Source organism: Aedes aegypti, chromosome 1, assembly GCF_002204515.2.
Source record: "Aedes aegypti strain LVP_AGWG chromosome 1, AaegL5.0 Primary Assembly, whole genome shotgun sequence".
Classification (NCBI taxonomy): domain Eukaryota; kingdom Metazoa; phylum Arthropoda; class Insecta; order Diptera; family Culicidae; genus Aedes; species Aedes aegypti.
The window spans coordinates 294944625-294968659 of record NC_035107.1 but is presented as its reverse complement, the minus strand read 5'-3'; the positions used below and the strand labels follow the sequence as shown (position 1 = coordinate 294968659).

The 24035-nt window shown below is 36.7% G+C and overlaps 2 protein-coding genes across 3 annotated transcripts in view; one reads left to right on the top strand and one right to left on the bottom strand.

The window, feature by feature from the left end:
* The first annotated feature begins 677 nt into the window (after positions 1-677).
* Positions 678-11354, top strand: LOC5565945 (protein cereblon homolog). The gene is made up of 4 exons (XM_001650271.2): positions 678-931; positions 1057-1943; positions 10110-10328; positions 10953-11354. The coding sequence occupies exons 1-4, from the start codon at positions 877-879 to the stop codon at positions 11118-11120; spliced, it is 1329 nt and encodes a 442-aa protein (XP_001650321.1). The 5' UTR covers positions 678-876; the 3' UTR covers positions 11121-11354.
* Positions 11355-19013: 7659 nt separating this feature from the next.
* Positions 19014-24035, bottom strand: part of LOC5565946 (S-phase kinase-associated protein 2) — a 38409-nt gene continuing 33387 nt past the window's right edge. For both annotated transcript variants that reach the window (XR_002498720.1, XM_001650273.2), the window contains 2 exons: positions 19436-19595; positions 19014-19373 (listed from right to left, as the gene is read on the bottom strand). Coding sequence is in view for 1 of the 2 variants with exons in the window: in XM_001650273.2 (XP_001650323.1) it covers positions 19187-19373; positions 19436-19595 (347 nt within the window). In the remaining variant the exon portion in view is untranslated. The remainder of the gene's footprint in view (positions 19374-19435; positions 19596-24035) is intronic.

Below are 24035 nucleotides of genomic sequence, written 5' to 3'. Positions count from 1 at the left end.
GGAAAGTTTTATTTCAAAGCAAAAATATTGTTGTTTCAAAAAAATAATTTTTTAAATCAAAAATTTGTTTTGTTATTTTGTTTAACCACTTTGAATCCAGCTGTCAAATTCAACAAGAAATATTGTTGAACCAAATTGCTAGTAGTTATTAAAACAATGAAAACCAATTATAGGCCGGCAAATAATGCAGAAATATTGTTGGAATGATTCTGAATATATTTGATATCAAAATAGTTTTCTCTGCGTGTAGCTTTTAAACATGGACGGTTGAGTTTCGTACAATTCAAATAAATGTAAGACTTGCGACTAATTTAGGCAAAACCAAATTATAATCTGCAGAAAAGCAAGTCTATTTTTCTTCCAAAATAAATCTTATTAACATCTTATTTCAACAAGGTGTTTTATGGCGCGAATTTTTCCTTGCCATTCGAATGTTATGGCGCGCATATTGCAGATTTTTAAATTGACCTTCCTAGTCTCAAAACAAACGGTTTGTTGTGTCTGTTAATATGAATGTTTTTGCATATCAACAGACAGGTACATAGAGATAGAAGCGATAGAGATGAATCGTATATGTATCTACATAGTTACGAGCATAAATACATACATATACCTGTTAGCTGGCGATCATGCGCGATGAGCACCAAAATATTGTGACAGTGGCGACTCAAATTTACTGCCTTCGACTGTGAAGGCGAAAGGCTGGAGTATGTACAGATTTAAATTCGGCAATCCCTGTCCACCGGTGTGATGCGTCGTATCCATTCATTCTTTGTTTTCGACAACGAACCAAGTGGACGTACTTCTAAACCAGTTTCACAGAATATTGATGGAATCTTAATCGGTAGCCATCGTAATAGCAACGATTGAACAGTGATGTGCTTTCGTCATTTGTACTCCAACTTAAAGTTCAAGTGTTGGCACCCAGATGGTGAGCATTAGAGCGAAGTAAATCGGACCCTCATACTGGATCGATCACACCTGCCAATCATCCAGGGAGTAGTAATACGCAATTAATTTTTCGCTTTCGTTTTTCCCCTCGCTATGTCGCCGAAGATGATGAGAACGTTGAGTTGATGCATCAGATATCGATCAACGATCATCATCATCTATCGCACGGAGATCCATCGTTAGGCGGTCCATCGATTGGCAGTATAATCAACCAACATGGTGCATACGATGGTCACAGAAATCGATTGAAACTGACCTACAATACTCAGCTCCCATCCGAGCACACTTACCTGGGAAAACTCGAACGCGTGGAAGCCTTGGAACGTCTTGAACCGGGATCGATCCACCGCATCCCGGTGAGTGGCCATCAGTCGATCGTATATCCGGGGGAGACTATCCCGTTGATCCTGACCAATCCATTGCTAGAGTTCGATGGCAAGGATAGCAATCGCATCGGGTTGGTATTCTGGGAGTTTCCCTTCAAGAAGCGCATATTCGGAGTTATCTGTGAAGTGTACGAGAAAGTTATCCGAGATTCGATCATGATACTCAAAACCAAAGCCCAGCAAAGATTCGAACTGGTACCGCAAGAGGATGGGGCCTTGACTCGGTCGGTGCAACGTGAAGGGCGTGCCCACTATTATGCCCAGGTGAAAATCTTACCGGAAGTATTACTTCCTGACCCGTTGACCAACTATTGCATGAACAATACGCCGAAGATCAACAATTTGGCCAGGAATCGCTTGATGGCCGCACAGTCCAGTGTGTGGCCCAAGTTCGTCTACGATCAGTACTGCTCCCATGAAGTGCTCAACAAGATGAAGCGTTTCCTGGAATTTCTACAAATCGAGTCCGTTCCCACGGCCGACCCAGTTATGCTGTCCTTCTGGTTGGCGAAGAACTTCCCCCTCAGCGACACCGACCGCAAGGAGCTTTTCTACACCAATTCGGTCCTGACTCGCATGCTACTAGTCAACAGTTTCCTCGATTACGTAAAAAAATGTTGAATGGGCAAAGAGAGTAGAGTGTCCCAAAATTGCACTTTTTCTGAAAGCTTGTGGGCTTATCCTTCAATTGGAAGCTACGGATTTAACAAACAAACTTTTGTATTGGGGGAACCCATTTCTTAACGTTTAGAGGTTTCCCAGTTTTTGAAAAAGTCCGTTTTAGCTAATACAGTCGAATTTCGTTCGTTGCACTACGTTCAATTGCACTTCGTTTTAATTGGGCTCCCGTTAAGTGGGCTATAGCCCACCTAAAACGAAGACAAGCGTCACTTTCTGACATAACCCCAATTTGTTAATGTTGGTAGCCCTGAATTTCTATTGTAATCGGTGTTTTGACAGCTCAAATCATAGCCCGATTAGTGAAAGTCTTTCACTAATCGGGCCACGGGTTTAGTGCAACGAACGAAAGTTGACTGTAATACAAAAAACTATTTCTAGTTCTGCGTTAAGGTAAGATAGTTTCTAGTCCTGTAGTTAAGGTACTCCGAAGCAAGTTGGAACGACTGGGGTAAGGTGAAGCAGTTAAGTTAACAAACTTAAAGAGAAGTAAGACTGCTGCCATTTAGGTATTGTCGCGCGCCCACTAAACTGGAACGCGCGTGTGGGACACGCGACGTGTGACTTGTTCCCGACATAACTGTCATAATTACATGTGTGGCGCTGCTTTCTTACGATGTTCATGAACACAACGCACTATTCAAATATTAGTCGCGACGCTTGGAAATTGAGAAAATGTATATTTAAAAAAAAAATGTTTGTCCTTATTTCTGTCGGATCCATAATATAGACGTTATGTTCATAACTTTGCATTTTATCTTGCCCCACCCGTTTCAGCTTGCTTTAGTGAACTTTACAGAAAGTTTAAACCACAAAAGTGCAAACAATATAAAACATTTTTTTTACCTTTGGAAAGATACAAACATTTGTGGGGATAACTTTGCAAAGACATCATATCCCTATTTTTCTAGTTTTTGAGTTTTTCTAGCACTGAGAAAAATCTACACGCCAAGGTCGTGTGTTTTACTTATAGATTTGCGCAATGAGGAAAACCACATGACTTGAGTGTGGTAGCCATATGGATTTCGTCATTGACTTCACGGTATAATAACATGTGTATCAACATTAGGTTGTCACGAGAAACAAACATGAATGTCTAAATATTAAATCATGAAAACCAACTGATTTGCTTATTGAATTCGAAATGTAGTGGCTTTAGATAGTCATGTGTGATAGAACATGAATGTCATGAGACTGAAAAAAGAAATTTGATAGAAGATATCTTGCTCCCCAAAATATGGATTCGAAGCTCCTCTGCTTGTCGCAAGCTCACTTGAATGTTTTTTTTCAAACAAGTGAGTCAGCAACAAGCGGGGCGCCGCAAATCCATAATTTGGGAAGCCCGGGATTAGCATATATCATTTTATTCGAAGCTGAAAGCTAGGAAAATCTGTTAGTGGAATCCGATTTTTCTCTAACACCATACATTATATCCAACGCTGGAAGTAATGCATTTTATTTATTGAAAATTAGAATGAACTCCTCATATTCACTCGGACATCTTCACTAATAGAAAGAAAAACGAATCCGCAAATTTTCCTCACAGAGAAACAGACGTAACACTTAGAACAAATCGCGATCAAAATCATAGTCGCGAAAACATGTACGCCCAATGCTAAAAACACTGTAGTTGGCCGATGGACCAACAGGTGGCGGTAGTGTGTAAACGTCAAACACGAACAAAAACGACGCGAGCGCTGCGGTTAGTCGATTGGCCACCTACCAGATATTCGAATCGATCGTTAAAAAGTGGGTCGATGGACAGCGATGAGAGTGTGACGTCTGTTTGTCTTTGTTTTCCTCTAACACTTTCAGCTTCCGAATTTGCCTCTTCTCTTTGGAACATGATGATGACTGGCGTTCGACACGATTTAGTTCGCTATGGGTTGATCACTAATAATTTATAAATTTGGAACACGGAAATCGACAGCAAGCTCATCGATTTCAAATCGACCAACTTGAACATGATGATCATGACACAAGATAATCATAAGTTAAACACACTGAATCCCTGTTGGGTGAGCACCCATAGGTTGACGCATACGAATTTGAAATGGAAAGCTCTAGAAACTTATGTGGAACACTATGGAATTCATGTTGTCGGTTGATAAATCAGTCCATGAAGCAAAACTAAAGAATTGAATGTGTAATACACACGAAGTTTGTAAGAAAATCACAACAAATCGGCATAGACGTTCATGAATCGATCCATAATTTTAAACACACGGATCAAGCGTGTGGATTTTTTTCAGTGAGATTCACTGAGGGCAAAAATGGGTCTTTTTCTGTATTTATTGCTCAATATAATACAAATGTTATTCATTAGACAAATTAGGTAGGATAAATGCACCTGTTTGGCCAGCCTAAGAAAAAATGTCAATAAAAATTATATGTGAAGCCATATTTATATTACAAATATTTCAAATGGAAACTTTCATTCCATATTATGTGTAAAATATCGAAGCTGAGCTAAAACCATCGTTTCGTTTCGAAAATATCGATGGTCAATATAGGCCACCAGAACCAGTTTCGGCCAGAGACTCAACTTCGGTTCCTAAATTGATTTTTTATGAGAGTGGCTAAATTAGGAGTACCCTGGCCAGATTAGGTGTATGGGAGTTACAATTATAAGGAAAAATAATTGTTTTTCTCAATCAATTCGGACGAGTAAATGAATGTAGCTCTATCATGTGAATGATTTTATGCTGATTGGCTATGTAAAACAGTGTATAATTCACTATGGCTCCAACTGGGGTATGACCAAAACCGGTGCTTCTACCCTAATGCATTAATTGTGACGCATAATGTCTTGAAAATAGGAACTTTAGAGACATCTTGCCCAAAAAAAAGAGACAAAACAGGAACCAATAGGAGATCGAAGGAGAACCAAAAGAGGCCGAAAAGAGGTGGGCTTATTCTACGAGTGGCGTGAGGTGAGAGTTCTCGGTCTCGTTAGCGAGGTGACAATTTTCGACTCGAATGATGTGACTCGCCGTGTATATCAAATGGAGAGTCTCATCACTAGAGTCGAGTATTGACGAATAGATGATAAAAAAATCAGGAATTTGCCCAAAGATTCAGATATTACTCCGAAGACACGGTGCCCCGACAGACCGTTATTATGAAAAAAAAAATCCAAGGACATGGCTCGATTCCTGAGGTCATTCCGCACCTCTGTGCCAATTAAAAAAAAAGGAAGAATCTCGAGAATCTTTTTAATCTTATCTGATATCAGATATCCATTCTTTCGTTAATAACTTCGCCAAAATACCTAGCGATCCTTTATCGTACAACACAGAAAAGTGTTTCGAAAAGTAAATCGGTTTTCAATAATAATGCAAAAAGAGCAGAGCTGTTAAATGTCACGTGACTTTGACAATTGAATATTGCTAATATCAACGATCCCCGTGGAAAATGTCATCGGAAAAGCATTTTTCCGGTAACGTTTTTCAAACTGATATCGTTTGGCATTATGTGCTGATGTGATATTTCGCATAGAAGGGTGTTAGAGAGCATTCTAATTTTTCCAAAATTTTGACATTTAACAGCACTGAAAAAGAGCATTGGAAAGCATGCTTAAATGAAACATCATTGTCAATTTGCTATGTACATAATGCTGATTCTTAGCTCTCTAACCACGTTTGTTTTGCAAAGACTATGAGGCGAACAAAATTCGGCAAACTTCAGTGAGCTGGCCATTTAGTGCGAATGCCGTAATAAAATGTTGCATCAATCAGGTGGAGGTCAGCGGACCCGTGGTATACATCCGCGTATGTTCGTATGTATGTAAATCATTCCAGATTTGAAACAAACGTTTGATACTTGCTCTAATCGTCTATAACAGTAAGCACATGTCTTATCTTCTAATTCTTGTTGTGCTACATCCACAGACAAACAGACGTCACACTCTCATTATTGTCCATCGACCACCTTTTTAACGGACGATTTAAAAATATGGTAGGTGGCCATTCCGCCACCCGCAGTGCTCGCATCGTTTTTGTTCGTGTTTGACGTTTACACACTACCGCCATCTGTTGGCCCGTCGGCCAAAAACACCGATTTTAGCATTGGGCGTACATGTCCTCGTGACTATGATTTTGATCGAGATTTGTTCTAAGTGTTACGTCTGTTTGTCTGTGCTACATCTGTTCTAAGATTCCTTTTTTCCCAAATAACAACATTGTTAATTGTGAATTTATTTGTTTTACCTTCCATAGAAAACAACAATCAATTAAACTTAAACCAGTAAACTATTGAAAAAATATACATACTTAATTATAACTACGGTAACAATTGTATACAAGTTGAGAACAGTTTGGCCAACTTTTTGAGCGCTTTTGTAGTTTTTTTAGTGCTATTGCGTAATTTTAATATGGTTTATATTAAAATTTTTAGTCGAAAACTTCAAATCAAGATTTCTTGAGATTCCTCCTAGGTATTTTGTTTTAAATTGGTCCAGAGGTGCAGAATAACCTCAGTAATCGATCCCTGTACTCAGACTTGATGGACAATATTTTTTCATAATAACGGTCTGTCGGGGCACCATGATAGATGGATAGATATCTTTATTTGGGCAGCATGAGGTTGGCTTATCTCTTAAATTTCTTCAGGGGTTTTTTAGTGATTATTTCCCATGGAATCCTTACAAGAATTTTCGTAAAACATTCCTCCAATAATTTTGTTTTGGATACCTCAAGAATACAATCGGAATTTTTACAAAAAAAAAAACTTCAGAAATGCCCTCAGAGATTCCACCAGGAATTCCTTCATATATTCTTTCAGATATATTTCAAGAAAGCCTCAAATTCGCCAGAATTTTATCCGGTGATCTTCTTAAACCATCTTCAGAAATTTCTTAGGATTTCCTACAAAATTGTCCTTCAAAAATCCATTAAGATTTTAACTAGGATACCTTCAGGAATAAGTCCAGAGATGAGATTGCTCCTAAGATTTCTCCAGTAATTCTTTGAGGTTTCTCAAGGAAGTCTTTTAAGATTTGTCCGGGAGTTTTTCTATGCGTTTCTCCAGAGAAATGAATGATTTTTTTCTGAAAATTGAGAAATTGTTGAATAAATTCGTGAGGTATTTTTAAAGCAAACCTTAAAGTAAGCTCTGATGAATCTATAAGTTTTTCACTTGATGAATAATAATTTCTAAAATAACTCATTGACTCTTGAAGAAATTTTAGCAGATTTTCTAGATAAATTGCTAAGATGATTAAAAAACAAGTCAATCGAAACTCTGGATAATATCCTGCAAGGTTTTCTTGAAGGAAAAAAACATCGGACGGAATCCCTAAAAAATGTGTAGGAATGATCTGAGTTTGTTTACTGGAAAAAATACTGTGATATGTTAACAGGTGTGGAATAATCTGTTGAAATTCATTTTTTTTTAGAGATTCATTGAGAAATATTTGGAAGAACTGAAGGATTACAACCCTTGAATGAAATGCTGGAAAAAAATCTATTATGTTCTAGAAGAACTCAATAATGAAACGCAGGTTGAATCTGAGGAATTCTTTGAAAAATTCTTAATAGATTTTCTCGAATAACCCCTCGAGGAGTTTTTGGAGCAATTCTTTGGAGAGAATTTCTGTCCTTGATACAAATTTCTGGAGTACTAGGATATTTTTTGGGAAAAAAATCAAAGTATTCCCTGAGAGTTAGTTGAGTTCGAAATACGCGTATCTGTCAAAGGATACAAACTCTAGTGTAATTAAATGGTAGAGTTCGATCGAATGGTAAAATTCGATAATCATTTATTTATAGGTATTCCACCAAATAACTGGAAGATTTATTAACATGAACTTTGGAGCCTATACTGCCGTGAATCGCAAGTCAGTCCCATCTGTAAAAAGTAGGCATTGAGAAAATAGGCTGTGAAGTTTTCAAACTCGTTTTCCATACGAATATTCAAAAATTTCCAGAGGATTGCAACATGTTCCAATCCTTATGAAACTTTCACAACTTGCTTTTCACTACAATATCTTTCCGAGAAAAATATAACCATTATCAAAACAAGTTACATTTTTGTGTTCCACGGTACGAAAGTCTGTAGTGGGACTGATATGCGGTTACTTTTCATTATGGGACAATTTGACTTGCTGTTTTTTCCGAATTTTTCCGAACAAATCATATTATTTAATTAGTGCAGCTGAAAGAGCATTGGAAGAGATGTTGAAAACTGAACTCAACTCAATTTTGACGAAAATGCAGATGGGACTGACTTGCGATTCACGGCAGTATAATTCTTGAAAAAAGAGACTAAAAAGACCAAAAAAGAGACCAAACTGGAATAATGAAAACGAACACGAAACAGGAGATAAAAGTTCTCATAAAGATGATTTATTAACTAACAGGAATTACTCTAGAGATTCCTTTTTCAAATTCATCCTGAAATCAAGTCCAAAATGTATCCAAACAATATGAAATAAAGTGTTTTTTTTTTTTCAGGCAAAAGCCAGTAATATTTCTACAGAAAATCTGATAAACTCCTGCAAGGATCCCCGAAAGGAATCATTAACTCGTGAGGAAGTGGAAAAAATGGACTTTTGAGGAATGGAAAATTTACCACAGAAACTTTAGAAATGATTGAAAGCACTATAGGCGAAATTGGCGTTGGAATTCCTGGAACCTTAATGGATTTTCTTGGAAGAACTTCTGCAGGAATAATTAGAAGATCTCCTAGACTCTCAGCTGGTAAAAAAGCAGTGGAAGACTACCTGGACAAATATTCATGAGAAATCTTGTAGAAATTCCTGGGCAGTTTTCTAGAATAATCTCTGTATAAATCACTGAAAGTATACTTCAGTATTACTTACTATACTGCCCATAACTGCATATTTGTAACATTCGACAAAAGTAGGCACTGAGTAAATGGAGTACAAAGTGTGAATTTCTCGTCAGTATGGGAATGCCCCAAAAATTCAAAAAAATACCGAGAACTCAACAATGCTTATATGAAGCTGAAATTTAGTACAGCTCATCTCACAAATTGGGTGAATAGTCAGAAAATAATTCTGATAGAAATTTCTTTGCCACAACATTACGAGGCCCGTCTATAATCTCAATGTGACTGTTATGCGGTTATATTAAGCAATATGACAAAACAACTTGGTATTTTTTCCGAATTTTCTAGAACAATTTCACAGATTTTATTAAGTTAGTCGAAAGCATTGATGATTTGATGATGTTTCACGGTATTAACTCGAAATCGTCAAAAATGTCGAATGTGACAAATATGCAGTTATGGGCAGTATACTGCCCATAAAAGCATAACTGTCCCATATGGATTTTCGAACCAACACCTTTTTTCGTCGCAACGTACATGTTTTAATATGTATTTTACTATGCACATGAAAATTTACACACTTTGTTTGAAAATGTTGTGGAAAAATATGAAGTTGGTGTAGTCCCATATTGAAAAATAAAGGCATAACAGTCTCTATATGAACTTTCAACCGAAATAGCAACTGCGAAACATGAATTGTGTTCAAGTTTATATATTTTGATGATCAATGGAAGTAAAATGAGTTACCTGTGAGGTTGTGCTGAACGAATATGGCAAGTAGAAATGTACTAGAAAATCATGGACATTTGTATGAGAAGTCAAACTTCAAACTTTGAGCGGTGTTTTCTCAATGCCTACTTTTTCAATATGGGACAGTTATGCCTTTATGGGCAGTAGTAGCAATGGAATTCAGAAAAAAGCATTCCTTGAGAAATCCCTGAAGGTAAACTCCTGGTTGAAATCCAGGGGGAATTTGTGGAGAAATATCTAGAGGTATATCCGAAGAGATTTCTGGAGGAGTTCCCTGAATATATTCCAGAAGAAATCACTAGAAGAATACTTGAAGCTTTTCCTCGAGGAATCTGTGAAGAAATTTATGTAAAATCTGTAATCGCGAAAGAGTCTTTGAAGATACCTCTGATGAGTCTATAATTTCGAATCAGGATTCATTCACAAGAAGAAAGATTGTTTGTTGCATCTTTAGCTATAATGTGAAGGATGAGCCCCCAAGTTTTCTGACAAAGTGCAATTTTGGGACATCCTATTATAGAGAATCAATCTAATTGCTTCATTCTTACATTGCAGACGTGCTCGTGCTGCTGTAAAAAGTGCAACCGTCGGATCGCCAACTACGCGGACATGTTTGCCATGTCCAAGCACGGTGTGAGCGGCAGCTACTGCAATCCATCCGGATTCGTGCACGAAACGCTGACCGTCTACCGAGTGGTACCGCAGTCGACCCGGACCACCACCAAACCGTCGACCGATTTCAGCTGGTTCCCGGGATACTCATGGCAGATTGCAGTAAGTTATTCGATTCCAATCAGAAGTTTGAAGTCATACAATTTTAGACAATACTTTTACAATATTTTTCGATTTTCCATATAAAATATTCAAGTTTAGAGAATTAGATCTGAGTCACTTTTAAGTCGATTTGAAGGAAATTTTCACAGTCCTTCAAATATAACTTGAACTTCAACATATCGTTTTGAGTAATTTTTCAAATAACGAGCTCAAAAGCAATAACGGTTTGACTAAAGTAATTTTTTTGACAAATTTTACTAATTGACATATTTTCTAAAATTATAGGAATAGCACAACAAGTTTGTTAAATCCACTTTTTGTATGGGGCTTTCATATTTTCAAACTATTCGTTTAGTTCTTCATCAAAAATTTCGCTTTATACAAATCGTCATTATTTTTGAACTCGTTATATTATGTTGTCGAAATCAGATTGTTGTAAATTATTTCTGTCAAATGTACCAGTAATGTGGTGGGATGTGCCGTAAACATAGTACATAAATTGGTCTGGAATTCCATGGTAGTTTCAATAATGGGCGTAGTCAGCTACAATAGTAATTTTCACCACAGAATATTTTCCCGTGAACAGATACAATGCAAATTCAAAACTTCCTCTTCACCCTGCAGGTATGCAACGCGTGCAGCAACCACATCGGGTGGAAGTTTGTCGCAACCAAACGGGGCTACAAACCGAAGAAATTCTACGGCCTCTGCGCGGAAACAATCAGCGTGTCCTCGGACAGCAGATCGCCGCCATTCGGTACCAACCCCAAGTCGAACGCCGACATGGTCTGAATGCATTTTCTCGAGATTGATGCAAGCACATGGAAGGAGGAACGACATTGTGAACTGAACGAGAGAAACGATAGACTGCATTACTACAACAAGAGATTTTTCCTCCCATTGACACTACCTATGGGCTTAGTTGCATTCTTCACCTTTCTATTTAACTGTACTTGTACAACTATTTGTGTGCTGTGTTTTAGAACAATTGATGAACAAATAAATGCTTCTGATGCTGAACCAGTATCGTTCAATGCTAATTTTAGGAGGGAAACGAGGGTAAGCTGGACATTGACATTGGACATTGTGCACCCTACGTCAGAAACAAGACTTTAGTCAGAAGTCTGAAGATCATTGGGCTTATTCTACGAGTAGCGTGTGGTTAGAATTGTTGGTCTCGTATAGCGAGGTGACAATTGTCGACTCGAGTGAAGTGACTCGCCTGTAAATCAAATAGAGTCACTTCACTCGAGTCGACAATTCTCACCTAACGCCACTTGTAAAATAAACCCACATAAGTATTGAAACATGTACCGTTTTGACTCATATTCCGAATACTTAACGTCAACAGTGAATTCAAATGCATCTGATAGTCATAATTGAGGTGATATTTGTGAAAATTTGAGTTTCTTCGCAAAGTATGCCGATACAAAAATGTTCATTTAAACTAGTTTAGTATTGTTTTTACGTAAAAGTATGAAACAACACTTTATTATTTCTGATAAAAATTGATATATTAATTCCTCCTATGATAAAAAGAACAATGCTTCCGAAAATAGTTTGTTAATTGAGGGTGTTGGGGGTTCGCAATGTAGGCTCATTATCGATCAAACAACGGTATCTGGCACCGTTAGATTGACAAACGTTTCTAACGACTTTCTGATCAATTATGGACTTATAGTTTTACATCAATAAATAATGCTTTTTATTCTAATGATTCATCAGCAAATATGAATATCTTCTAGTTTTTCACGCTTGCCATAGTTATGAGGAAGCAAGCTCGTACGTTAATACTGATTTTCTGTTCGAAATTAATCGCTCAAGAAATCTTTCATTGATTCCTTGCAGACCTTTTCCACAGCAAATTCGAATATCAATTGACATTACTTATCAATGCTTACTCTTACTTATTATCCTACTTCTTTTTACAAAGGTTTCACATTCACATAATGCTGAAAATGGCCATTTTTGACACCTACTCACTCCATCGTAACGCTTTTTGTACGAATATTCTACAACTTTTATATGAGCCGTAACATCGTGAACACACCCACCCCAATTAGTGTTATGAAATTTGTGAATAAGCCCAATGAGGTAGGTAATCTGCAAACAGACGGATTGTGGAAAACGCCTATGCAAACTTCTTCTCCTAGCTAATTTAAACATTGTTACAGAGGGCTAACTCTCTGCAGCTGACTGTTGGGATTCGAACCCGTGAACCACAGTTTTGTCTTGCTGAAAGCACCACGTTTTCCGCTAGGCTATTTACTGTCATAATCTGGCAGACTGTAAGCGCCATTCAAATTGTCAGCATTGTTTTGATTATCATATAAAATCATTGAACAGTTGTGGCAACTTATCCTCCAGGACGGCTAAGGAGCATTAGTTCTTGTAAACCCATGATACCGCAATTTCATAATTCCTGTAGATATATGTCACAATAAGCCAAAACCAAAAAAAAAATGGCGCTTACGTCAATCTGTCAGATTACGGATGGCATAGACATCATTTTTCCAGGAAGTATTGGGCAAATATTTAAAAAAATATTCGCCCAATACTTCCTTATTACAAAGATTTTTTAAGCTTTCATTAGAGGATTTTATCACGGATTTCTCTTATGATGCTTCCAGGCTGTTATGTCTGATTCGACCAGGATGAGAAAACCCCATTTCTATATGTAACCCGAAAGTTGTACGAATATATCCGATGATATGAGATACCGAGATCCTCACTGAGTGAAAACAAACATGTATAAAAAGCGAAGGAATAAACGATGACGAGTGAGTCTATAAAAGTCTATCTTTGAGTTCGTTATTCTAAAGTTAGAAAGCTTAACCTTATAGTGAAATACTACAGTTACCCTTATAGTGAATATTACACAGGCTTCACGTAGAAACCAATGCACAACTTCAATTATTCTTCCACCAATTTCTCGAAGGGTGTCCCCATTTCTTCAGGAATTTTATGAGGATTAACTTGAACATTTTGGTTCAGAACTTGTTCAAGAATCCAACCAGTATCCCGCATATTCAAAAAATCCATCCATAATTTTTGTTCAGGATTCACACAAGAATTTAACCATGAATTGCTCTAAAGATATTAGAAATTACTTTAGGGATTTCTTCAGAGATGTTTCCAGAAATTTATCAAGGAAGTCTAAGTTTTTTTCCAGGAATGCATCCAATGGTACTTCCACGGGAAAACGATTTCTGTCAAGATTTTCTTTAGGAAAAGAACCAGTAATTTCTCAAGAAATTTTCCATAAATTTCTTGCAATTTTTTCTAGAATTTTCGAATTGCTGAGATAATATCCTGCATGATTTTCTGGAGGAGACATAGAGGAGGTATCGACCGTGATTGTTTTTTTATTGGTTTGTTATGGCCATATCGGTCAGGCGACTGAAAGGTAAAGGGAGTCTGTAGAATACTTTCATAATTGATGAAATGAATAGGTGGATAGGCATCGCAAGTGAGCGACAAGATTGAAATTTTATTAGGTTCACGCATACCAGGAACCACGTTATTATTAAACTCGAATGAACCTAGAATTTTTCTTCGACCTCAACTGTACTGTGTGTCGTGTACAAGTGTCGTGTACTAGACTCGACTTGAAGAAAACCATCGTAAGCACACATTATATATTTAAACTAGGTACAGTCATAATTCCCTAATCTTTTTTTTTTTGAAAAATCTTAAAAATTATTTTGTTAAAACTTTAAATTTAAGAGCTGAAAGGTACATCACGGGAACGATTAGTAGGTATCAAGTTGAAAAGCCATGCATTGCTGTTGCCTTGGTCTCTGTTGAGTAGCGTCGTAGGTACCTGTTTGCAAATTTCCAGACTCTCCGCCACATCCAATTTCCAAGGAGAAGTAACATTTCGCAAAATTTTAATATCGGCTGTCGTAATTGTATGACCCTCTGAAAAAACATGTTCCGCGACCTTAGATTTGAAACCGTATGTCATCCCCTTGTCTATCGTCTTCTGAGCTTTTCCTATTTCCGCTAAGTGTCGATGATAGCTTTTATCGTCCTTTCCTTGTATCCGTTTATTCTTGCCGTCTCGTAGATGTATTCCAGTTCCTTGGTGTTTCCGTCTTCGCTGAGGGGTAGAGTTTGCATCCTGTGGATCATGTGCTGAAATGCTGCCATCTTATGCTGGAACGAATGATTCGATGTGTAGGTGCTGACTCGCTGGTTGTTTGTAGGCTTCCTATACATTTCAAAGTTGTAAGATGAACTTTCTTCCCTGGTCACAAGTAGATCCAAAAACGGTAGTTTTCCATCCCTCTCCTCCTCGTGGGTGAACTTGATATCCTTGTGTATGCTGTTGATTGTATCTAAAATTCTAGCTAGATCGTTCCGCTTGATAACGCTGAAAATGTCGTCGACGTATCTCCACCATTTACCTTGTTTCTTCAATTTTTGAGTACTCATCAGATAGATTGTGAGAATACCCATCATGACTGTTAGTCTATAAATTTCTTAAAAAATGTAAAACAATGCAAACAAAATTTCAAGGAATCTAAAATTAATTTATTACTTTTAACTGAGGGCTCATGTAGTAAGGAGAAGTAGTCCATAAAGTAATTTGAATATGAATAATCGGAGGAATCTGGAATAATTGCTTCAGCATTTCCTAGTGGTAATTCCTGTAAGAACTTTTGGATCAATTCCTGGTAGGATTCGTGGGGGGGAATTTAAGGTTGTATCTGTAAAAATGGATTTACAAATTACTAGAAAAATCGACGTAACAATTTCTCGAGATACTCTTGCTGGATTTCCAGGAAAAATCTTCAAATGAATTCCTTAAAAAAACATGGTATAAATTTTATGAGTTTCCGAATGCTGTACGAATCTTTTTAAGATCTCTTGTAATATCAATTGGATAAATTGGAGGAAAGTTCTGAAGAAATTTCTGGATGAAAGACTGGCAGAATCCCAGGAGAAATAGTGAAGGATCTCCCGATAGCGCTTGTGGAGGAATCGCGTAGAAATATTTGCAACCTATAGGAATCACACCAGGTTTCTCTGCTAGGATATCTCCACAAATTCTTGCAGTTATTTCATTTACCTACACGTAGGAATAGATAAAATTATTTTCATACTTCTCTAACATTTCACTCAAGAATATGTTAAGATATTTTTTAACTCCGGTAGTTTTATTTTTTTTATTAATCCAGGAGAAATTATGGAGTATTATAAGCACCATTTTTCTATAAAACTTCAATTCATCTAAGGTTTGAATCAGATGCTGCTTCGTAAATTCGAATTTAGATCAAGATACCTTCAAGAAATTAACATGGAATTTTTATAAGGAACAAACCAGAGAATACTTCAGTGATTGCATCAAGAATTTCTCCAAAATATAATTTTGAAATTTTTCAAAAACAAAATCAGAGGTCTTCCATGAATCCAATGATTTTACCATCGATTTCGCTAGAATTTCTTCAATATATGTCGTTTTGGATTTAAAAAAAAAAATTCAAACACTATTTTCTCTAAAGATACCTTCAAAAGTAACTCCCAAGATTGCGCCAGGAATTCCTACAGAAATTCTAGGAAAAACTTTCTACGGAAGCTCTCGAAGAATTCGTCCTAATATTATTCCAAGGAATTTTCTTTTTTTTTCAGTAGCGATAGGGGTAGTACTGGGACTTTTAATCTGCCCTAAGCTCCTGCCCAACATTTGCTTTTATAAGCCTCTATTACATTCATCACACAGACGTTCCTAAGCAATGTTGCTCAATGGTCAATGTGTACCCTAGCAGCAATCAACCCTTGCCGTAGTTTTGCAGTCTAGTATTCCAGACTAGTATAACACTATGATAAAAGTTGAAATGCTATTAAAGTGGTTGAAGTGAAGAACGAAATAGTTTTATTGAAAGATCTTCATTTTCCATTTCATTTCATCAGTCACTGTAACATAATTACCACACTTTTGCTGTCGTCACTTTTGTTTTTAACACTATCACTAATATCATCGATTATCACTCATTAACTTTCGTAATACACATCATATATGTATACTTTCCATTATATCACTTCACTTTCACAGCTACGATTTTTTATAAAAATTACATCACACTACTTTCATGATAATTCATTTTTGTTACCATTTACCATCTAACCATCATAACCAAATAATTAAAAAAAATAAAACTACGATTTAGTACTACGATCAATTAAGTAACAGTAGAAAAATAAAACCACTTCGATAAATTGTACTGCACTCATTACGTCATTGTCATTATGAACACTCTTATCATGAATGTGTTAAGAACTAGGCAATAGTTTTTATATTCCGAGAAATAATTGTAAAGTGTATTATAACCATCAATAATCTAGTAGCATAGACAAACAGACGTACCACTGAGGGTTCATATTAGTATTATTAGGTATGTATTTATATTATTATGTATGTATTTATGTTTTATATTGTTAGGGGCCCAGATAGCCGTAGCGGTAAACGCGCAGCTATTCAGCAAGACTAAGCTGAGGGTCGTGGGTTCGAATCCCACCGGTCGAGGATCTTTTCGGGTTCGAAATTTTCTCGACTTCCCAGGTCATAGAGTATCTTCGTACCTGCCACACGATATACGCATGCAAAAATGGTCATTGGCATAGTAAGCTCTCAGTTAATAACTGTGGAAGTGCTCATAAGAACACTAGCTGAGAAGCAGGCTCTGTCCCAGTGGGGACGTAACGCCAGAAAGAAGAAGAAGAAGAAGAATGTATGTATTTTTAACAAAACTATCACAATCACTTTCAATGCAATTTTCAAATATTTTCATCAGCACACATTTCTTCAAAAATCATTATTAGCACCCTCACAATCACTAATTTTACAACGACGAATGCAACGCTCAACTCCACCAAACACCTATTCTTATGTTGCATTATAAAATTATTGATCACACGTTAGCTTTGAAACTTAACAACCATTACTGATTAGTACTAAGGATGCTACAGCTCGAGGTAAACGAACTGAACCATCAACAACCAGCACTGGTTTATAAGTAACTACTGAGCCCTGGCAGTCCCTCCGTTCGAAGAGGACCTGATAATATGCCGAACATATTAACAGATCCTCCGCCTGAATGCAGCCGTTTCATGAAAATCATGAACCGTTGGAGGTGTGCCAAAGTATTGGGAAGGTGATATGTTTCACAGACGGCTATTATTATGGTGCACCTTCTACTTTGGCACCGTCAAACCCTGTGATCGTGGCCAGGGAGTATTACCCCAAGGAATTTTCAAGGATTTTTTTTTGCAACTGTTAGAGAAATTCCTGAAACAAAACGAAATATTTGTGAAGGAAACCTAAAGCAATATCTGATGGAACTTCTTCAGAAATTTCTGATGAACTCCTTCTTGGATATCTGAAAGAATTCCTGGACTCTTGAGGGAGTTTGGGAGGGGTTTTTAGATACAATTCGGGAAAACTCCGTTAACAAATTTCTTCATAAATTCTGAAATAAATCTTTGCGGATTTTCTTGTAAGGGGGCTACCCCGTTTGGCATAAAGCCATTTGGCATAAAGCCATTTGGCATAAAGTTGTTTGGCATAATGGTCATTTTGCATAATGGTCATTTGGCATAATGGACGTTTGGCATAAAAGAAAAGAAATTAGAAATTTAAATAGTACTACTTAAAAGAAGATCTGGTGATCAAAAGAAGGCAAAATCGTCGATGAAAATGTTAGTAGTTATAATGCCAACGTAGAAAAGAAGGCAAAATTGTCAATGAATATGTTAGTAGTCACAATGCAAACCACTAGTTTAACAACGTAATGAGAAAGAACAGCCTATGACCAAAAGAAGGGAAAATCACATATGAGAATGTTAGCAATGGTAATGCAAAAAACATAGCAACTCAGTTTTCAATATTTATGCCAAACGTACATTATGCCAAATGACTATTATGCCTAACGACCGTTATGCCGAATTATTTTATGCCAAACGGCTTTATGCCAAATGACTTTATGCCAAATGGCGTCCCCCCTCTTGTAAGAACTCTTTCATGAAGGTTTGGAAAAATCTCATAGAGTGACAGAAGAAATAAGGGACGAATTGGTGGAAGCAATCTGCAAAGATAATCCTGGAATAGTCCCTGGGATAATTTTCAGCATTATCCCTGTAAAAATTACTGGAGTTAATAGTTTTGGTGCTTTCAAGGATGTCCTCTACTAAATTATGGAGAAATTTATCTAAGAATCTCTTGAGCAATCGTTGGAAAAATTTCTGAACGAATTCTTGAGGACATTCGTAGAGGAATCTCTTGAGGAATTTCTGGTTTGTATTCTATGTTTTATTGCTAATAGAAAAATGAGAAAAAAAAACTTGCACTAAAATAGCGACCATACTAAAATACAAGAACATCCATTAAATTGTTATTTTAAGAATTATTTTCTGAAATTCCCGTTGACTTTTCTACAGGGGATCCGACGGTTTCTTCAAAGCAAATCTTTTGGAAAACTTCATGAGAAAAAATGGAAGAGTCACGGAAACGATTTTGTCGGATAAGAGCGCTCAGAAAAGCGACATTAGAAACATTCCATTGGAAATAGACTTGCACTAAAATAGTTATCTAATGTCTAGAGACTTGCTAGCAACCCCGAACTCAAGTCCACAGGCCTGTCTGCATTCTTTTCGTTTCTATTTAACAAGTTGCAATACTATTCATACACTATTTTATAAGAACAACAGACGAGCAGAGAGCTCCATCTGACTCGGTATCACTATTATTCGTCTCTACTGAGTAATTACAATTACGCGAGTGAATCATTATTTACACCTGAAGAATCGTTTTAATGGGAAATAAATGCAAACCGTTCGGATGACAACGTTACCCGGAATCAGTCTCGTGTCCGCAGGCCCCAAATGGAGGTCCGCCGTGATCCGACGGTTGGCCTCGCCACCGAACTGTGCATGAACTTGTTGATCCCTACGCCGGGGAAGGACGTCTGCAGCATGGCCAGGGCTGGCTCCGACAGGAGCCCAAAGATGTCCAGAAATTGCAACGGTTCGATTGCGCCCAGTTGGCTAAAAGTAGTCCGTAGAGTTTGAAAATAAGAATTGGCGCTTGGCATCTAAAAAGTACTTACAGATAAGAGGTGACGTTGATGTTATAGCACCGCGATAGGGATAGATATTCTAGCTTTTTCAACTTGCACACTATCTTCATCGCTTCCGAAGACAACTGAGTGCAATCGGAGAGATCCAGCTCCAGTAGATCAGGACAACGGTCAATAAGCTTTAGCAGAGCTGCGAAATAGAAGAAAAGGATGATTATTATTATTTATCCTTATTCGAGTAGTATTTCGCCTTTGGCGAGTTCGCCACAAAAGAAAAGGATTGTGACTTAATTTACTTCCGACGATTCTATAACATTCCATAGAAAGCTATATATCCATATATAAGTTAGAAAAACAGCGAAGGAAAAGATTAGGGAGGTTTCGAATATTTATGTCCGGCCAAGACTTACTTAATATTTGATGGTTATATAAGATTTTAGTAAAAGTTACATTTCTTTTTAAATTTTCATATAATGAAGCATAAAATCAGATTTTCGCGCGCCTTTCTCTGTGGGAACTAGTTGAAGTATCTTTTATGAGGTCCTACGGTTGTCGGGGCCAAAATTTGTTTTTTTTTTTCAAACTCATATCAAAGGTGGCCCATAATACCCAGTATGACCAGGTCCGTCCAACTTGGGTTCAGATTGGGTACCACCAAAGACAAATTAAAGACCTTCATGTCCCTTGCAAATGCCCAAAATTTTATGGCTCATAAGGTAATCTAGAATGCCGTGAAAAGTGTACTGCGATGTGTCAAACTTGGGTACCTTTTGCACTACCGAGGGACCAAATGCAGTACTAGAAGTGATACGCAATCTGAGCCCGAGTGCGACGGACCTGGTACCACTTCTAGTACTGCATTTGGTCTCTTGGAGTTTAGATTTTCATTTATTACTTTATGTGCCATACAATTTTGGGCAACTGCAAAGGGCATGGAGGTCTTTATTTTGCCTTTGGTGTGACTGTTTTGTATTGTATGATTTTTTAAAAACTCAGGTGTATATAGTTTTCTGGGGAATTCAGGCCTGGATGGGAGTGACTAAGTGCCTTTAGTGCCTGAGAAACTTAGGGGAACTTATGTTTGAAAATAAGGCGATCAAAACGAGACTGAATAAAACAAAAGAAACAAAAAAGAGACACCTGTATGGTATTTCCCCAAAAAATACATTTATTAATTGTTCAATGGCCTTCTTAAGTAATTTCCGCATGAAATTAGTTCTATATACCTAGAAATCGACGACTCCACCATAAATTTCTCCTTATTCCTTTTTTTTCACAAATTTCTCAATAAACTCCTGGATTTCATCCATTTCGCTAGCATTTCATCCAAGATCTCCGTTTAGGACTTTTCAATAGATCAATAGATAGATAGATAATTTATATTTATTTATCCAGAGATACCTCCACTGATTTTCTGGGATTTCTACAATTGTTGTTCAGTTTACCCTAACTTTCAATCACCAATTCTTTTCTTTTTCCTTTGATTTCTTCAGAAAATCCACCAGAAATTGTTTGAGAATTTCCTTGAATTTATCCAGGAATTATGACAAGGATGTCCCAAGGGGATCGTCATTTTCAAGATATTATTGGAAAAATCTCTGGTCAAACCCAGAAATAATCACTAACACATTTTTTACAGCAATCTCTGACGAAACTACTGTAAAAATATGCGAGTATCTTTGAAAAATTCCCTAACTTATGAGGAAGTCTTGGAAATTTTTCTAGAAGGATTGGCTTAAGGTGAAGTTGCATCGTAACCAAACTTCGAATTTTCAAGAGCACAAATCTAGAGAACCAGACAACCGATTTTGCTTAACCCTCTAATACCCATTTTTTTTTCGATCTAAATATTATTTTTCGTTAAGGTACCGTGGGGGAAGTGTAGCAGTGGGGTAAGTGGATCATTCGTCCGTAATAAGAATAAATACTTTAATATTCCGAATGTTTTCACACCTTTGCTTCATTTTAGGTTATATTCTCTCGTACACACTGATACTACTGCAAAACTGATACTACACGTGCACTAACACAAGCAAACTTGTTGACTGCAAAAATCAATTCATTTTAAAGTTGTTTTCTGTCGATAAAACATCCATTGTATCTCTGCCTAAAGTCGAATGCTATTAGTTTTTTCAACACATGGTGAACAATTCAGTTCTAATTGTATGAATCACAATGCAAAAAATGTAATTTTTGTAAATAAATACAGATATATTGGTCATGGTACACTTACCCGCACTTTTTAATGGGATGGGGTAAGTGGATCAACTATTGTTATCAAATATTGGCAGACTACTTACGCGGATTTGAAAAAGCTTTAGTGTCATCAAGTGTTGTTTTCCTTTTACATTTTTCATTCCTAGCTTGAATTTGCCAAATTGACCTGAGAAAATTTCAATTAATCCACCTAAAAGTGTTGTACAGTCTTTCTAGTACAAAAAAAAATGAAAAGTAAAAAATTCAAACAAAATTTTTCTTGGTTTTTCTAAGCTGAAATGCAAAAGAGCAAAATATAAAAATTCTCCACCTGGAAGCATATTATCGTACGTTTTTTGACCATATCGATTGTTCTAGGCAGATGATATAAATATTTTCATAAATAGAATAAAAAGATTTCAGTATGTTAAACAAAAGTAAATGTAATTAGTATTTTTAAACTACGAGTGTCTTTCGAAAACATCGTTAGGAATAATCCTCAATTCTTTTGTATAACTCAGGTGTATAAAATGGATTAATTTTCTCCAAAATATTCTAGTTACAGTATTTGTTTTTGTTCGAATAAGTGTAAACTAATGTACAAATATTTTTCATAATGTTTTGATAAAATAAAGATTTTTTTATTTGAAAGCTATCAAAATATATAACATAGCACGTATAACAAGAATGACAGTAATATTATTCACACTATACATGATTACATCACATTTGTTTTGAGAATAGAGTTTTTTTATAGGTGATCCACTTACCCCACCATGGTGGGGCAAGTGGATCATTTGGCGCAAATTTTCAAGTCCGTCATGCTCAATAGATAACAATCACAAAAATCAAAATAATTGACGATTTGAAGTATAATAGTCCATCATTTGGCATGCACAGAAAAAAGTTTGAATTACATTATTAACGTTAGCTGTGCATAACAATGAAGTTGACTATTGATTTTTCTGTATCCACTTACCCCACGATACCTTATCTAAAATCGTTCTAAACACGTTTTAGGCAATGATTTATTTTTATTCGCGAGTTTTTGATTTTTTTAAGTTTTGTTTTTAAACATCCCTATCCTTTTTAATTTTTTTCTTGAAGCCTCTTCTGGTTGTTTATTTTTGGCAATACACAAATTTAATTTTTTGCAAAACTTTTAAAATAGTTATTTAAGCAACAAGTTGCAAAATGATGATTTTTTCAGCAAGAGTCGTACATTTATCCAACGAGGCTTGCCGAGTTGGATAAATACGAAGTGTGCTGAAAAAATCGAGTTTTGCAACGAGTTGCGTACAAATTTTTTTGCAATTACGAAAAAAAACGTTGAAGTTGGATTATTTCTTGTGTATTTCAAGAAAACCCACATGAGCTTCCATGTGTAGTAACAGCACACTTTTCGTCAATCAGGTAGACTGTGGAATGACTGTCACATATTTTCTCATTGCCATTGCCGACTCCATTTTCAATGACTGATCCGGTAACTCGCTGCATACGATTTTCCCTCAATATCTAAATTATTGTTTTGTGCTTGCCAGCACACAAAGCTCGCGGCTAGAGGAACCTAACAAACTCTTCGTCCGCTAGACGATCCCATTCCAACATATTCCAACTCAGAATCCATCGCAGTCAACTAGCCCTTGACTCTATATCCATTGGACGATCCAATTCGACTCCATTCGGATCTTCAAACGGATGTATAATTTCTTTACCGGAGACGAACCAGCCGCGGGCAGAAAGTCTCGTGAATAAAGCTAATAATACTAACGGATGTACAACCAGAACCTAGTTATCTAAGTTATTGAGATATTCAGAGAAATTCAATAAATGACGTATAGAGGCAATCAGATATTAATTTAATAGTGGGCTTCGTGGCCGTGCGGTTAGTGTCGTCAGGAAATGAGCGCATCGTGTCATGAGGTGTGGGTTCGATTCCCGCTGCAGCCATTGAAACTTTTCGTCAGGAATGTTTCTCGGCTGTACCATTGGAGCATGCTTGTCCGTTGTCTAGTGTTAAGTTACAGTCTGTGCAGCTAAATGGCTGAAGACGGTGTCCGTGTCTTTAACATCTACCAAAACAGTGCTGAAAAGTGCTACTTTTCGATACCGTTTTAAGTGCTGAAAAGTAGCACTTTTCAGCACTGTTTCTGTTGGTAGGAAAAGTAGGCCGTTATGTTGAACAATTGCTTGTTAAAAAGTAGGCTGATATATGACGGAATTGCAAAAATATTATATTTTCTTCGGGGCATATTTTATTTTCCGTGTAACTAACGAAAAAAAAACAGGTCTGATTTTTTTTTAATACCACCAGGCTCTTCTTCCGTGATAGGTTGATTGTAGAAAAATATAAAACGTATGATTTTTTGTATTACACGTTAAATGAGCCCCAAGTATTTGTAGGTTACAAAAAATACAATTTTTCAAACATATT

Coding starts and splice junctions, on each gene's coding strand:
- LOC5565945 (XM_001650271.2), top strand. CDS start 877: ATGTGCTTTCGTCATTTGTACTCCAACTTAAAGTTCAAGTGTTGGCAC. Junction 1,944..10,109: donor TCAACAGTTTCCTCGATTAC/GTAAAAAAATGT, acceptor CTTACATTGCAG/ACGTGCTCGTGCTGCTGTAA. Junction 10,329..10,952: donor GATACTCATGGCAGATTGCA/GTAAGTTATTCG, acceptor TTCACCCTGCAG/GTATGCAACGCGTGCAGCAA.